Genomic DNA, 17,795 nt, shown 5'->3' with positions numbered 1-17,795 from the left:
TCACATGTTGCACAGCTAGTGTCCTGAAAACTTTGTGCTTTATGGTGGTCATTCGGAGAATTCCCAGATTCTGTGACTCTGCCGAGCTCTGCTCCTTTTAGATGCTAAAGAAAGTCTTTGCAACAGTCCTATTAGCTAGAATTATTTTTTCCACTTACTGACACAAAGACATGACGGTCTCTCATTAGGAGATGTCAGTTAATACTGCAGATTGTACATGCAGATGGCCTAGTCCCATATGGTAAGGAAAACCCTCCAGACCGTAGTAGCGCATCTAAAATTGAGCCTTTTGCAGCCCTCCCTGGACATAATTTTTACTAAGAGAATGCTTAGGGATCAGGGGCTTCAATACTCCAGATCACAAGACATGGATTATCGGAGGGTTGAAAAAAACAGTTAACTGGGTAAGGAGCGCATGGGAAAGGAAGGTTTGGTTTTCACATTTGGATTTTTTGCCCAATAAATGGTTAAAACACGAAATCCTACGGGTCCGTGTGGGTATCAACCCTTGGAAGTAGGAAGGAAAAATAAAAGCAGCATTGATCCAAACGGATGGTATCTGTAAATGTGGCCTAGGAGTAAGAAACAATATTTTGCATATAGTGCTTGATTGCACACTGATTTCGTAATATGGAAAGTATTTTTATGTCCAATATTTTTAAAATAGAAGGTGAATTCACGTTCTCAAGCTGCTTGTCTTCTTATGGATAGGTCATACCTACATATTACCATTGCTCTGGGGAAGTTCTTGAAAGCGACACAAGACTTTGTAAAGGAGAAATTAAAAGAGGGATGCTGATTTTAAATCTTTTTAGAACGTTCTCCCAATATCGAGAATCTTATGGATTTATATATAACACCCCTCCTCTCTACTCCTAAAATACTGAATGAAAAATTGCACTAAACTTATAATCTAAAAGTTTAGCTGTTGCCTTTTGTTTTGTTTTTTCAAATGACCCTTTCCTCACTCAACATACTAGACAGAGCTACTATCTCTGAAAATAGCATACCCTAGGTAGCATGCATGTTTGCCTTAATCTGGGTTGTTGAAGTTCTCCAAAATGCCTACACCTCGTTTTACAGGTCACACTCGCCTTCTTAAAAACCTTACCCCTGCAATCTAACACTACCCAATCAATTAGCATGAACTCAAGTATCCCACTAATGATCACATCTTACCCGATCAATGTAATCTACGAAAAACAAACTGGTGCAAGAGCAAAGAACAGTCTTCTTGAAAGCACTAGATTAATTCTATATTGTCGGGATAAACCATTAACCTTGGATTCCGATGCTGCCCAGAATGAAGAGCTTCAATGCTCATCATAGATAATAAGCACTACATAAATGCAATTCCATGGCAATGTAATCAGTCTTGTTACCAGTGATCTAATTGAATACGCTGAAGTACTAGATATCACCAGACACTGGAGAGGAACAGGATAGCGAACAGTGTTCAAAATTTCCATCTGGGATCTCAGAAAAATGAACAAAAGGGCCCTGGAAATCGTACAGGGGTGCCTATTTTCTTGCAAACATGTTCCTTCCCAATTAGTTAGTGAGCCCTGGATGCTAGATGTCCAGTCGCTGGTTCAGTAATACTAAAAAAAAATATGAGTATACACACCCACACAGTTTTCTGTGGACTAGTACAACAACCCACTTCACTCAACATTACATAGGTAGGTCAATTTCTGATTGTGCAATTCTAACAGGGAAATAGATAACACATCACAGTCCACACAAAACGACTGTTCATATATTTGTATCTCTTTGGATAATAAATACTAAGAGCTTCTTCTTAATACTCTGCCATACCAAGCAGAGCACAGATCCCACACCAAGCAGAATGGAATGTAGGCCAAACCACTAAACTCTTCAGAGTTATTGGTGTTGATCCTTCAATCTCTCGTCCACATGGACCAACTACTAGTCTAAGGCTAGGAAGTCATACACGGAGAAATTACTTATAAAGAGGCTGGGGCTTGACATTGACCTGGGGAGTCGCACTGTGCTTTGGAGAGGCTTTCACTCAGAAAGAAGTGGAAACTGGTATGGATTGATACATATCCATTGTGAATTTGTATTATTGAGTACTAAATGAGTAACAATATTGATTACTTGTTTGTTCCTACTATAACGTCCTGCCTAAGGAGTCAGGTTCTGCCCCGAGGAAGACCTTATTTACTCAATGTTCAGTTATTTGAGGTTGAAACTTAAACGTATTGATAGGTTTTAGACAATAGTGGAGCATGTATTCATTGCTGGAAACTTCATTAGGCGTTGATGGATAGACTTTGGAACTGTGTTTTATTTTTCCCCAAAGGACTTTAACACTGATAATAGGACCTCAAACTGTGTTTACAATAATTTATGAGCAACAATAGTTAAAATTCTTTGATTAGCACTCTCATGAATGTGAAATTATATTGGGGTGTATTTGTCTTATTACTTATATTTATGTTAGTGAAGTAATCTAATGTCATACTTGTGTACTGCGGTGCTATGATAAATAGCGTACAAATACATTTTATAAAATAACATCAGGGTACAGCTTGTCCTACATACATTCTACACAGAAAGCAATATTTTTGCTACTTTTTCTCCCAAGACTGGCAAAGTCCGTAGGACAGGGTTTAATGTGGTAAACAACATTTGTGCATACAAAGCATGCAAATTACATTTATGAATACCTGCATTTACATTTGTTGATACATTAAAACCATACTTATTGGCTTTACCAAAGCTTTTTCACATTTCTACCATGCTTAATCTAGTAGGTTATCCACCAATGGACAATCCATGGTGTATTAAAGTCACACGTATTGGATTTGCCAATGCTTGTTCACATTTCTACCATGAGTAATCCTGTAGGTTATCCATTCCTGCAACAGTGGTGTACATGTCGAACACCTGAAAATCCATAAACTGTGTAGGGTTCCCTATGTACCCTTTGAGTCTGTGCATCAGTTAAAGAAAAAAGCAGGAAATCAGTAATTCGTACATTTGAATGAAGCACTAATCGCCCCCCCTACCCCTGCCAAAACTTGGCAATACCGAATTCAGAAGCAATTGGAAGCAGATTGAACACCAAATTTAAGAGCTGTATTAACACACCTTTACTAGTTATGGTACACAAATCAGCATATTTCGTACACACCAATGCACACCTCATCGAACATCCAAGTAGCATCGGACTGCCAAGAGCAGTAGGAGTATATAGTATATTTACTTAGAAAAGAAAAGTGTTTGGCAAAACAAACAGTAGGCAAAGGTAAACCCAAGTATCATTTTCTTGTACATTACAGTTTTATAATTAGAGGTTTGGGAAAACCCTTAAACCTATAAGAAGCACGGAGGATTATTAAAGCTTTTCCATCATTCTGAATTCAAAGTCTTTCCAACATGTCTGGAAGAAATTATACGGTTGCGTTAGGAAAGCCATTGCTAATTTGAGACTAAATTTATCAAAGGCCCACTTCTCTCATTCCATCCCACCGATGCAGTGGCTGCAAAAACAGCAAACCTAAATCGATTAGAGCTGTAAGTCTCAGAACAGGGAAATTAATCGGGCACATAATCTTTGCTGACTGAGAAACTGCTTCAGGCTACACAAGGATTTGTTGGCACAAAAGCCTTGTTTTGACAGCTTACCTTTACATTTCTCAACCCCTTCTCAAAAAGGCTGAGCATTTCAGAGAGCTTGTTGTCGGAATGAACGTTGTACATAGTTTGGCTGCGCTGCTGTAGCAGGCCGATGATGTATTCGTTCTCAATCTGTTCGTGCATTTTGAATTCCTTGAAGGTGGCATGCAGAGACTGCAGCAGGGCTCGAAAATCATTGTTGTTGGAGAAATTGGTCTTGGACAGCTGCAGAAAGAAATACAGTTAACATTCAAAACCCTCGTTGCCACATACAGGGGTAGTGATAATCGGTCATACTAGTTCCTCACTGCTATCACAAAGCATACGTACTACTTGTTGACGACGACTATGTATGTAAAGGACAAGTCAATAACATTAGCCCTAACAGGGCTAATGTTATTGAACTAGCCACGGGAACTAGCCACGAGGATTCTAGTTGGCCTCGCACTCAGAGAGCGTTTTTAACTACCAAAAGGAAAAGGTCTTTTAACTAGCTGCATACTAGTACAGTGAAACTTACTACACCAGGACTGAATACTTAAATAAACCATGCAATTGTGAATCCCATAAGCCATCAATCGGTCTCCAATTCTAGGTGTTCTTGAGGAGATGGGGCAAATAGCGCTCTAATCTCGCAGTGTCTCTCCCAACAAACCTTTTACTCTTTACTACAGAATCCCACTGCTCGCATTTCTTCACCTGGAATGCTATACGATGAGCGTAGGCATTCCACCTGTTATGAGAGAAGCACCATACTCCTTTTCTGCCCCTTCCACTTACTCTTCAGGCTCGGAAGAGAGTTAACACATGGATAATTTTAAGTATACACGAAAAACAATTTAAATTGTTAATCACTAGCTGACGTTCTGGTTTACAGAGCCACACACACCTGTAGTTCAACTGTTTTTGCAGGCCAAGCCCTATTTAAATTAGTTTCTGCAGGGTGGCAGCACTAGGCATGTTCGCTCTAAAATAAGTTGAGAATGGCATTCCCTATAGGATCGCATAAGTCACACCTTTGGAAAGTTAATGTTCTTTGTTTCTTGTAAAGAAAGAAAAAAAGTGGCCATCTTGTGGAACTTTGCTTATCTGGCCATTTTACTCAAATTTCCTGTAAAATTCCAATCTCGAAGCTGGCGATGTAACTGGTAGGATCTTTACTCCAGATGGTGTTAGTGTTACCACTGCCTGGGACAAAGCCAAGGTCCAAATCTCTTATCTATATTTCGTAGGAACTCAAATTTGTGTGTGGTGCAATGCTTGAAGGTTCAGGAAGAAAGAGAGAAGGAAGAAGTTCTGGCCAGCAAGACTAGGAAAACTCCTGATATAATTTAGGAAACAAATCACCCTGCTCTAGTCTTCAATATTAGGTAGGTGATGGGGATGGTTAAAAGAAAATGTATAAATCAGGCTTCTCCAACAAGTAGCTTGTGAGTTACCAGTAGCTCTCCAGCTATCTGCAAGTAGCTCTCCAGTAGCAACCCAGATTACTAAACTAGAGGCCTTTGCCTACTTGACCTAATAAATATACACCAATATTGAAAAGCTTCCAACCTGCTGACAGTTCCAAAAAGCTGTGGGGGTTTTTTTCCGCGAGAGGTTTTTTTTCCACACCAACAAGTTTTCACTGATGGGACACAAAGGAGAAAATTGGGGACCATTTCTATTGGTCCAACTGGTGAAGCTCATTTGTGTAAAGATCAGTGTGTTGCTCTGCAGTCTACAGGGTGGGCCAGGTATTCCATTTTTTGGGCAGGGTAGGGTAGAGAGAAAGTGGGCCTCCCAGAAACACATCTGCTTACTACACAAGATCATTCATCAACCGCCTTGCCAACCATCGCTGACAGATAGAAAAGTGTACTTCCTCGTAGGTTCTGCTTTTTTTTCTGCACTTTGATGAGGGAGCTGGACCAACCAACAGTAAACACCCCAAAGGGGAATGAAATGCACAGACTGCCAATCTGTGTACACGTCTGTGTTGGCTGCCCTGTGGATCACTGGGGCTGAAAATTATGATTGGTCAAGAAAAGTATGTCAGGATACATTGCAGGCTTGCCAATTCAGATTCTGGATGCAGACAAGGAAGTAAAGTCCTCTTGATAGCCTAGCTCTGCAGAGATACTGTCACTTTGGGCACAGTGATTGTTTAGATTCCTGGGCAACATGTCTTCCTCTGATAAACAGCATCCGCACAGAATAATGTGCAACATGAAGTTGGGCGAACAAGCCACTATTAAATTGCGATCTGCAGCTAAAGAAGCAGCTCTTAGTACAGCAGTTTATAGAAGTGTTGGGAAAGTTTGCCTCCACATTCAACTCCTTAGATATGAACCACCCATCTATAAAGAACATTTTTAGGAGACTTGGGGGGTCCTTGTCTAGCCAGGCAGGATCCCAAGGGTCCCAAAAAGGAGTGGGGTTTCAAGGGACTTAACCAGACATAGGACACCCAGAGTTCTAAAAACTCATTTTCATCCAGAGGGGCAGACCAGTGGTTTTGGGGGTGGCAACAACTCTGGAGAAGTCTAATATAAATACTGCCCCTTTTCTCCATTTAAATCTTGGGAGGACGTCTCGGTACTTCCTGCGCGAGTCACACTGGATCAGGAAGGATGCTTGGGTCCAGAAATTGGAGAGGTTCCAAACAGACTTCAGAGAAAGTCCGATTCAGAGAATGCTGTTGCACCCCTCAAGTTTTTCTTGGGGATAAACAAAAACTTATCAAGGCGGTGGCAAGCCAGCTAGTTTCCAGTTTCTCGGACTATGGAAAGGGCAACAATTTGAATTTTCAGCCATAATCTTTGATCAACCCATTGGAGCACTAAAAATTGGCAATGGAGATTCTTAGAATAACAGCTTTGAAACGTATCGATCTGTAAGACATCTTGATAATAGTTCAAAATATCTAAATCGGTCAGTGGATCTCTTGCAAAGCCTTGGTTTTATAATCCATGCCAACAAACCTGCGCTTAAACATAAACTTCTTGGGGTTTATCAAACTCCACCTTGGAAAATGCAAAGGCTTCCTGCACTCAAGATGAGAAATGGATGGAAACTAAGGAAAGCTCTGGCACAGGCATTTGGCCATATAGTCTGCCTCCTGTCCTTACACATTCAGGCAATTTGTTTTGTGGCCCTGTCATTATAGGCCCCTCCAGAAACTAAAAGCTCTGCTCTTCAGGAAGGCCATGACATACTCGGGAGATGATCCACCTCACAGAGAAGGCATGGTCAGAGCGGAATCAGTGTGCAGGAACACATTGGAAGCAGTGCCTTTTTCCACACCAAAGATGGTGATCTAGTTCGATACTAGTTAACTGACCCGGGGAGTCCATTCTTGAGATTTATTCACAGGGATGCTGGGGGCCTGAAATCAGACCTCCATAGAAATTGTCTGGAGCTTTTAGCAGGCTGTTTGATGATCTGTTCTGTAGACAAGGAATGAGTCTTCGTTTGCATTCTTCTAAAAGGTGCAGAATCTGACAGATGTACCTCCTCCCGGCTCAAGGATGGGAGAGTAAGTATGCCTTTCTCCCATTCACAAGAGCTCTGACTTGGAGATAAAGGGAGACCTGAAGCCTGTTTGAAGAATGCAAGAGCGGTTTCTAGCTCTGCTTGAATTTTCCTGGGATACGCCATGTCTGCTTCCCATATCCCCAAGATTTCTGAAGAAGCAAATGCATCAATGTCACCAGTCTTGTGAGAGAAGGATTCCTTCATCTCACGGTGTAGAGGATTACAGAGAATCTGGATGGGTCTAGGCTTTTCGGACCATGCTGCCTATCTTATGCAATAGACCTTCTCTGCAAGAACAGGATATGGCTTTCAGCATAACCAATTATTTTTCTAAAGGCCATCTCGGCAGGCCATCTGACAGTAAAGGATTCTCTGGTGATGGACAACCTCTGGTCTACAGACTGCAACCTGTTTTATCACTTGTTCCTCACATGGTTAATAAATAAAGGCATTTCCAGGATTTGTTTTTTGTCCACAGCCCATCTCCTCTATAGCTATCAGGTAGCTCCACCGGACTTCAGTCAAGCGGCTAGGTCTCAGTGAGAAAACAATTAGAGAGCAAAGAGGAGGGATAAATGGAGCGTAAAGGAGAAAGTGGGTGGAGTAAAGGGGTAGGAGGGAGAGTACGACAGAGACAAAGTAAGGTCTACCCAATGTCCGGCTGGGTAGATGACGGGCCGGGGGAGTGGGGGGGCGCGGGGGAGTCCACAGCCCATCTCCTCTATAGCTATCAAGTAGCTCCACCGGGCATCGGCCAAAAAGTTAGGCCTCCACAGTAAGAGGTAGGTTCACAGATTAGGTATCCTGTAGGGTAGGACGGTTGGGGGATGTGTTCCGAGGTCTGGTCTGAGTCCGTTTTTTTCTCAGAGGAGTAGCACTATGCGGTAGGGAACACTGTGGCAGCCATCTTGGGGTCAGGCAAGAGATTAACAGGTAGTAACAGGGAGGGCTTAAAAATTTGCTTTCAACAAAATCATGGTGGCCCTCATTACAGACCTGACCTTGGGGAGCATTCATAGAAAACCAAAAGTATGTAGGAGCAGCTCAGCGAGTGAAATACGGACATGCTCCAAGTATGTAAATTAGATGGGAGCCATCGCCATTTCAAGATCTGCAATTATGGAGAGGCAATCTTCACACTGGCATACACTGACACAAGCAATATCAAAAATCGGAATTGGGCTGGAAATATATGGCAATAATGGGCACTTTTAAGGCATATTCGGATTTGCCGCGCATAGATTGCAGGTAGGTGTGGATTTACTTTCCCCACTGTCAGGTCGACCATCAGGGCCTCTACAGGGCTCCTGGTGCCCTCAGGTCTGCCGGCCTCAACTCCGTCGCCTGAGGCACTGGTTGGGGCCCAGAGCTCCGATGCTCGTCAGCAGCGCAGCGGAGAAGGCACAAAGGCCGTCCTGTCATCGCTATTGCAGGCAGGGAAAGGCTTGCAATCTTCTGTCTAGGTACGCATCCAGGGCCTCTATTAAGGGCAGCAGAGGCGGAGTTGCTGCTCCTACTCCCAGGGTCGTCCGGAGGGCTTCTTCTCAGTTCCTGGTGTTACCGGGTTCCTCAACTTCACCTCCCGGGGAGCCGGAGGTACGCAGTTCATCACTGGTGCGGCGGTAGAAGGCCCAGGGGCTGGCCGGGCTCAGCTACTGCAGGCAGCAGCAGGTCTACTACCTCCTACCTTCGGAGTGTGTTCAGGGCTCCTGACCAGCACCCGATGTTCACCTGGTCCGTTGCCGGGTCTCTGCTCACCGGGGCACCGGGGAGAGCTCCGAAGGTCCACAGGTGGGAGCTCCGAAGGTCCGCAGGTGGGAGCTCCGAAGGACCGCAGGTGGGAGCTCCGAAGGACCGCAGGTGGGAGCTCCGAAGGACCGCAGGTGGGAGCTCCGAAGGACCGCAGGTGGGAGCTCCGAAGGACCGCAGGTGGGAGCTCCGAAGGACCGCAGGTCGTTGTGTGCATGAATGTACTTCAGCCGGGTTAGAGTATTCTTGGATTGTTGTTTTGGAAAAGGGCCTGTGCAGGTGCTTTGTCTTGAATTTAGATACGAGACCAATGTGGCTTCTTTGACAGTACATTGATATGCTAGTTTGTCTGTGAAATTTTGAGTAACGGGATAAGCTCCTCCTAGACAATTTGGTTGACAAAATTCATAGAGAATTTCATAGAATTCTTTATTTGAACATTAAGCATTTTGAATTCGGTCTGAATAATACATTTTCTTAGCTTTTTTGATACTGAGTTGTAGAATCTGTTAATTTTCTGTAGGTGAAGTTTGTCTGGATTGGCATTTGTTTTGAGCCAGGCACATTGCAGCTTTCTAATTTGTTGTTTTATCGCCTTTATCTCTGTGTTTCTACAATGTGCTTGTTTTCTTTTGTTCTGTTGTGTTGCTTTTAGTGACATTAGGATATCAGAAGCTTCTTGTAGTGTGGTTAGATCTGTATTGAGTGTTAGTTGAGCTTCTAAGTGTTCTAAATTGAGTTTGCTCCACGGTCAATAGGTGGATGAACATAAGATGGTTTGTGGTGCGTTGCTTAGTGTTGTTTTATGTTGGAAAGCAAGCAAATGGTGGTCCGACAATGTGATTGAAGTCATTTCTTGAAAGGTAACGGGTTCTGTATTAGCAAAAATGACTTCAAGGATGTGCCCAGCGATGTGTGTGGGTTTGTGGACAATTTGATTCAGGTTCAGTGTGTTTAGAGCAGCGATGATTGTTTTCGGATTGGGCATTTCAGATTTGTCAAACCAAATGTTGAGTCACCCAGATTGGAGTGTAGTGTTATCAGGTTTGAAACCGTGTCTAGAAGTGTGTCTGGGAATATTCCATTGCTAGGTGGCAGTCTGTAAAGGAGCAGGAATTTACAGGAGGAAGAAAGAGTGAGATTGCATCTGGTGAAAAGGGCCTCACAATCTTTAATGGAGATGTTTTCAGTTTTAGTGATCAGTAAGTTTGCCTAAACACAACAGATCTCCTTTTTTCCCTATACAATTTTGGGCGATAGTTTGATAGCCTAGAGGACGGCTTAATGGAGGGCTGGTTCCATATCATCTCCCAACCACGATTCAGTTATGAATTATACGTCAGGTTTTGCGTCAGTAAAATGGTAGTATACGTGAGGTTTGTTTTTAGAGAGTGATAAAGCATTTATTAGAAGACAGTTTAGAGAATGTGCTTTGGCAGTAGTGTGACTTTGTTTTGTAGAAGAGTGAGCAGTATTTTGTGGGCTTGTAGCAGGCGTGTCCTTAGTGTTGGTATTAGCTGTATGAGGATAGAAATCGTGTTGCTGTTCTATATAGCGTTCCTCATCCAGCAGGCTAAGAAGGCATTTTGATAGGTCTGTGTGTGTAGGTTGTGGAGACGGTGTTTGAGAGCGAGTCAGTCCGCTGTGTTATTTTGTAGTTTAACCTTGTTGTGCAGTAGACATGGAGAAGAAAAGTTGTGAGGTGTGGCATGTTGCTTATTTTGTTTGTGTCGGTTTAGGGCAGAAGATGTACGAGTTAAGGGTGGTGGTGTAGCATATGGGTCACGTAGTACGGTTCTAAATTGTCCAATGGATGAGCAGCGGTTACAAGAGTTGCTGTGTTGTTTTATATGTGTGCTAGGTGTGGTGGAAGAGAGAAAGCTTGGCATTGGAGTTTGTGTAGTCTGAAAAGTGAGTGTATGTTTGTAGTTTGTGATGGAAATTATTACAAGATGTTGCTCGAGAGATTTTTTTGTTGTGGTGGTGTGAGTTATGTTTTGTTTTTGAGGAGTAGTGAAACGAGGTACTGACGTATTTGTTTTATAAGATGGATTTGTTTGTATAGTAATATTTGTGAGAGGAAGTTTTAAGGTAAAGGGATTGGTGATGTGTGCGAGTAGAGTACATGTTGGGTGAAAGAGGGGATGAAGTAGAGTCAAGTTTGTGTCTTAGACTTGATTGCTGCAATAAGTAACATGTGTGGTACCGTGGAGTGCAAGTGTTGTGCGGTTGTGTTACAGTGTGTTGGTCTGAGAAATGATGGAAGGCAGAGTATAGGTTTGTAAGTGACAAAAAAGTGTCTGTTGGGAGTAGTTAAAGCAGGGAGTTTGGATCTGGAAAAGATATAGTTAAATATGATGTGGATTTGGGTTATGTTAGTGATGAGTGGATTGGTTAGTGGTATAAACCTGGCTATTCTGACCACCTTCTCCTCTTCTCTGGGATTTTACCTTCTCGTCACAGTTTTGGCCAGCACTGTGAGATCTTTGGGTGATAACGTGCGCTTAAAAAAATCCAATAACATAACTTAGGATAGAGTTTTGTACTGTTTGTAGTTGATGGTGGAAATGTGTGGTGGCTGGAATAGAAAGGGGTATATGTGTGGTTTATGCGATTTTGTAGTGGGTGCGGAGACTGATATTTTTATAAGGTTAGTTTGTAATAAAAGGAGAAGAGTACATGTGCTGTGAGCACATTAATGGTGTATGTAAATTTGGGCACCATTTCTGGCCCTAGTCCCGACCAGGCAATTGCCATTGTCCCCTCTGCCCTTAGCTGAGACGCAAGGGTTGAGATGCCATGAACCCTCAGCTTAAATAGCCCTAGAAATCAGGCGATCTTGTCGGCTAATGGGAACGCTAGCCCTAACCCACCACAACACTAGCCCTAAGACCTCAAACCAATTGGACACCAGCCTCTTACAGCCAATCCAAGCCATAGTCCCAGTAGCCAATCAGGCAGGAAACCCTAAGCCCTACATCCAATAGAAGGCCTAACCCCAGCCCTAGTTCCAACGTTAGTCCCAGCATCCAATCAGGCAGGAAACCCTAAGCCCTGCGTGCAATAGAAAGCCCAACCCAGGAACTAATCTGAAACCCTAAAACTATACACTAATCAGATCACTAACCCGAAGCCCTACATCAATGGAATCACTGACTCAGGAACTGGACAGCAATCTAAAATACTCAACCAATTAGAATATTGTGACGGGGGAGAACCGGATGACCCAATGCAGCATGGTGGACAACAACTTTCCTTGAACAATGCCCTATTGCTTTTACCTTTTTTCGAACAGCAACTGGAAAACTGGAAGAGCAAGGAGGACGTTCCACCCGGACCCGAGGCTGGTTCTCCAGACGAGCACTGCTTCTTTAATTGGGCGGAACTCATGCCGGAACACGCCCACGACTTCAAGGTAAAACCCAGCCTTGAACACACACAGGTGTGTTCATCACCCGGAGGCGGCGGAGTAGTTGGGAGAGACGAGAAGAACGACGGAGGAGAGTGGAGTACGGGAGCCGAGAAGGAGAGAAAGATCGGAGGAGACTGCAGAACGGAGGCAGGCAGAGGGGACGCCGCAGGAGCTCGGACCCTCGAGGAAGAGGAGGAGGAGGCGACCAAAGGCGAGTACGGAGCGAGACGAGTCGACTACAGCGACAAGCCAGGAGGCCAATGTGAAGGCGCTTCGCCCAGCCACACTTTGAGGGAAGTGTGGCTCTCGCAGGTACGGTCACGCTTTGCAGGCTGGGCGGGACGTAGGTGGGCTGAGCCTCCCTGAGACTCACACGGCATTCCTCTGCACTACCCCCCCCCCTCCCTTTCCCTGAACCGGCACCATAGGGCTTCAGAGTTGGTTGTACACGTGTGACTCTCACTCCCTTCCCCCACACTGTATATAATTGCACGAGGACTAAAGTCTGTCCCGCATCTTTCTTTCCATACCGTGACCCGAGCTGGAAGGCAACACGGCTGACCTCCGGACTACAAGACCCAGAAGTCCCTGGGAGGGGAGCGGAGCGGTAGCAGAGAGGCGAAGGAACAGGCAGTCCATCGCGGAGACAGAGTCAGAGATTCCCCTTCCCTATTACCGGAGAGTGATTCAGCGAAGGCGCATCTTCAAATCAATAAAACCAGCATTACCTTCAGTACTGGTCTCTGTGAGTCTGTTCCCGTCCCCACAAATATAAACCTGAATCCAACAGCAACACCAGATACAACCACCAATCACACAAGTACCATCCAATAGCAGCCTATACATAGTCCTTGCGACCTCAGGCAATGTTTGCTGGCCAGGGGGCTGGAAGCTGTTCCTCAATTCAGAATCTCCTAGGAGACAGACAGGCTCAATCCACACTTTGGAGTTCAGCAGGTAAGGGCCTAACAAACTTTGCCCTCTAACAATACTGTTTTTACAAAACCTTACTCTCTCCTACCCACAAATAGAGCCTAAAATCCCTAAAGACACAGCTTAAAGAACTAACAGCAGATTACTACTGTCTCAGAGCACCCTCTGTACAGACTCAAATGTACATCTCTGTTGCTAAGGGGGGGGGGGGGGGGGACAGGGGGGGTTTACTCTGGTTTTACTCAGTTGCTAAGACAAAATGGGCCGGGGGTGGATTGCTTAACACAAAGGTCTGAGCACAGATAAAGGGAGAAACTAGGAGGGGGAAAAAATCAGGCTGCCACGGGCAGTTTGAAAATACAACAGGTGCAATTCAACAGGTAAAATGAAACCGTCACGGACAAGTAAAAACCTCAAATTTGTAAACAAAACAGGTGAAAAACTATGCAATCACAGGCAGGGATTTTTTTTTTAAACTGTACTGACCAAAAGCAAAGCAGGTGGAAATGATGCAAACACGGGTAGAGGAAAATCACTTTTTAAATTTCAGGAAAGAGACAGCACAAGTAGGCCTTTCTTACCACCTTCTGGTCCTTGGTTCACTGCAATCTTGGGCACAGGGAAACTGCAGCTCACAAAATGTGATTATTATTGCACATTCGGCTTCATTTGGAAGAGTTTAATGTGCAGAAATTCAATTAATAACAACAGATGTTTCACTGTTCTGTGTTACCACATTTTTCCAATAAAAACACTACCCCACCTGTGTGGCTGGGCATTTTGCCAGCGACTCAAAAGGCCCCAAAATGCAACATGGAGGAATCAACATTTCCTATCTAACAATTATCTGTTTTGATGGGGTAGCCTTCATCCAAGGAAAACCTACGAAACTCAAAAAATAAAATCAAGCCGCCCAGGGGTGTGCTGTGCCGTCTTTGAAGCTCATTCCTGTATACCCTGATATGCGCCCTCAGGGCAGCAGTAGGAATGGCAGGCACTGGAAGATCAAAGTTACTATTCTAACTCCAGTCCTAGAATAGCTGGGGAAAGAGCAACATTCCCCCGAAATATTTCAGGAGGCTTATTTACAAGTGTAACTCCAGTCCTGGAATACTATGGGGCAAAGTTACAAATCCACTAAGTATTTTAAGAAGGGTTGAAAAGTAGTAATTTTGAATTGGAAAAAGAACTGCCCTGATGGCACAGCTCACGGCAAAAAACTAGAAAAGCCTTGCATGGATCCCAAGGACCTTTTCTTATCCACACTCCCCTGCAAAATGTCAAACTTTTCCTAAAATAACACATTTTCCTCACATTTGATGGGAACTTCTGGAATTTGAGGGAGGAACCACAAAATTCATACCACTCAAGTTCCCACACATCTCCCAATAAAAAAAAAAGCTACCCCACATGACATGACTGGCTCAGCCTAGTGCTTGCGACAAAAGGCCCCAAATGCAACGTGTATACATCAACATTTCATGTTTTCATGTTTTGCAGACGAAGGCACCGGGGGCTCGACCGCTACCAAGGGAAACTTACCAACCAAACCTAGACTTATTTTTCAAAACTAGACACCCAGGGGAGTCCAAGGTGGTGTGCCTTGTTTACAATGTTTTTGAAAAACTCAAAATGTGCCTAACTACAAGCATTTTCCTCACGTTGGTATGAGGTGGGCTAAAGCCCATTTCCTGAATGGGCCACCTCCACCAGTTTTGTTTTGGAACCATCTTTTCCCCTAGTGTCTACTGGTCTTTTTGCCCCAATGTGAGACAGACTGGTGGTAAACCCATTAATGAATCCCCAGAGGCAGAAAGACTGTTGGGCTCATTCTGGGGTAAGGTCATCGCCCAATGCCTCATTAGAAGGCCGCCAACCCATTTTTAAAAAAAAATTCCTGGGGCCTAATCCGCCGTTCCTGCTGTCTGTGTTCACTTACTTTTGTTGAGACGTCAGCTTGCTTGCAATACGGCAATATAGAAAACGATCAAACTTAGGACCAAATCGAACCTCTTCTCTCACTTCGCTACACCGATATCTGAAAAGAAAATTCTTCTGAATTTTAATTCAGAAGCTATTTTATTTGAGCATGGCAGACAACCAACTGACGTCATCCTTCACACTGACGCGAAGCCACTCTGATCAGGCATTAATTTGTGTGTCACGTCTGCCAAACAGGCATAATCTTGTTGAGATGACTTTAGAGATATGTTTACATGTAATTAACTTTTAAGTCTACGTGCACTTTGAAAAATGTATTAATCTCAATTAGGTGCAATTATATGTAAAAAATAGAAATGTATGGGGCCATTAATACTGTATTGTGAATAAGGCTCCCTGTTTTCCGTTTTTACGGATTTTTACAGATAAATACAGACAGAAAACAAGGTGTTTTCTGTCTGCATTAATTTTAAAAGTGGATTAATACAGAAAATGATGCTTCTTTTAAGTTACTCTCCGTGCTGTCTTACAGGAATTATAGGCCAGCAGCTGAGCAGATGGTCAGCATGGGAAATTGAAAAACAGGATGCAATTTCTTTAAATAATGGCATATATCAATATATATTTATGGTATGGTGCTAGTATTTACCAGTGGGTGTATTGTTGTGTAATATTTGGCAGCTTAAATAGCTAAAACACAACATACATCAAAGTATGAGTGCGCGTCTGTCAGTTAAATAGATATGGAAATGTACCGTTTTACAACTTCATTTACATGCAAAACACAAAATAAATATGGATAAATACAGAAAAAATGGCCCAAAATAAATATGGAAAATAAAGACAGAAATGGCCCAAAAATAAATGCCATAAAACCGGGAGCCCTAATTGTGAATCGAGCAGGATATGGATGCTCCAGGGGTGGTATTTAAGTTTCTTGGCCCTTATATAGTCTTATTTGATCTTATGTTTGTTAGTAACTCTGCATGGTTTTCGATGATCAGACGTAGCTCGCAATAGAAAAGGCTGAGACCCAGTGGTCTATATGAAGCCAGCAAATTATCTTTTGCTTTACCACTTTTAAGAGATTTAGTACTTTTTCTATGTTAACGTTTTTTGCAGTTATTGTAGGGAAAGATCTCTGATTTTTTGGTTCCATGCATTTATACAGAAACGTGTTCTTAAGAACCTCTATTAATACATGAATTCAACCTGAGACCTACAAAGATAACATCTATTACAGAATGAATTATTGCCCTGTGAAACATAAAGGGCTTAAGGGGGAAATCTGCTCAACTCTGAGACAATAAAAACATACTTCATTGAGAGAGGTAGTAACAGTCCGCGCAGAAATATTATGAAGGCGACTGCTCAATGTGAGATCATTCAATGCAAAGAGCTACACTTAATTAACCAACATCACCAATCAAAAAAAAGGATAATCAACTATCACAGTAACAAATGCAAAATACCATTGCTTAAGCATAAATACTGCATTCCTTGCTTGTTAAGACAATGTAAAATCCTTCAATTTAAATTATTAATACAATCTAGTTCCTAAATGAAACAGTTATAACAGGGTTGACATGAACGAATGCCTCATTCAATAAAGAAATCTCAAAAACAAGCATTGGAATTATCCCTGTATTATTTGCCAGTGTGTTGTACTCTGTTTTATTGCTGCTTTCTCCAGAGCTTGAGAATGAGTAGGGAGTGTACAAGGTTTCTGACCTATGTAGGTGGCGATCTGGATAGAAGTCATCAAGGACGAGATGCAGAAATCTCAGAAACAGGAATAGTACCCAATTCTGTAAACCAGAAAGTAAAAAACTATATTTTACTATACCCGCCATTCTTTGTGGAATATACGGGATGTACAACAAAGGATTCATATGCAGTTACAGTGCTTTGTGGCTAAGTTTACTATTTGACTATTGATACCGTTATTTGTAAGATTACTTGAGCCACCTATCCCCTGAGTGACAAACTACTTGGACACAGTGAAGGTGTTAGTTAGTGCGCCACGTGGGGCATAGGCGGGAACATACCATGTGGTTTTTTAATTTGGGTTAATTAAGTGCCAAGAATATTAGACAATGAAGGCAGTTACTGTTGCATATTGGAAACAAACTTCCTGCACACCGTGGAGAAAATAGTGGAGGCGACCACTATTCTGGATGATGGATACAGCAGACTATTAGTGGTTAAGCCATGATTAATAGCGGGTGACTTATACTTTTAGCTTACTGTTTTTACAGGACCAAAACAACATTGGAAATACATGGAAACGTTTGTATTAATTCAAGGATGATTTATATCATTATAAACATGAAACTGTGCTGCAAACAGGCGGAGGGAAGCTGGAGGCGTGGCTACGGGGAAACAGACAGGACGCGTTGGAAGCGTAAAATCCTGGATTACAAGAATCAGATTAGAATATCTAAGGCTGACTATTTTTCTTTATGAAAACAAAGAGAGGAGTATCCCCAACGAAGATATAGAACAGACTTGTCTGGAGGGTGAGTTTTTTGGCAAGAAGGAGAACATTCATCCTTTTGTTAAAAACCCCTCACTCACCAACCTAGTGGTGACATGCTTC

At 42.9% G+C, this 17,795-nt stretch overlaps 1 protein-coding gene across 1 annotated transcript in view; it reads right to left on the bottom strand.

Moving 5' to 3' along the window:
* Positions 1 to 17,795, bottom strand: part of FBXL5 (F-box and leucine rich repeat protein 5) — a 384,640-nt gene that overhangs the window by 353,236 nt on the left and 13,609 nt on the right. Inside the window, exon 2 of the mRNA XM_078678451.1 lies at positions 3,655 to 3,870. Coding sequence (XP_078534577.1) covers positions 3,655 to 3,870 — 216 coding nt within the window. The remainder of the gene's footprint in view (positions 1 to 3,654; positions 3,871 to 17,795) is intronic.

The sequence above is a fragment of the Lissotriton helveticus genome, chromosome 2_2, assembly GCF_964261635.1.
Source record: "Lissotriton helveticus chromosome 2_2, aLisHel1.1, whole genome shotgun sequence".
Taxonomy (NCBI): Eukaryota; Metazoa; Chordata; class Amphibia; order Caudata; family Salamandridae; genus Lissotriton; species Lissotriton helveticus.
Note: the sequence above shows the minus strand (reverse complement) of the source record. Positions and strands in the feature narration are given on the sequence as shown.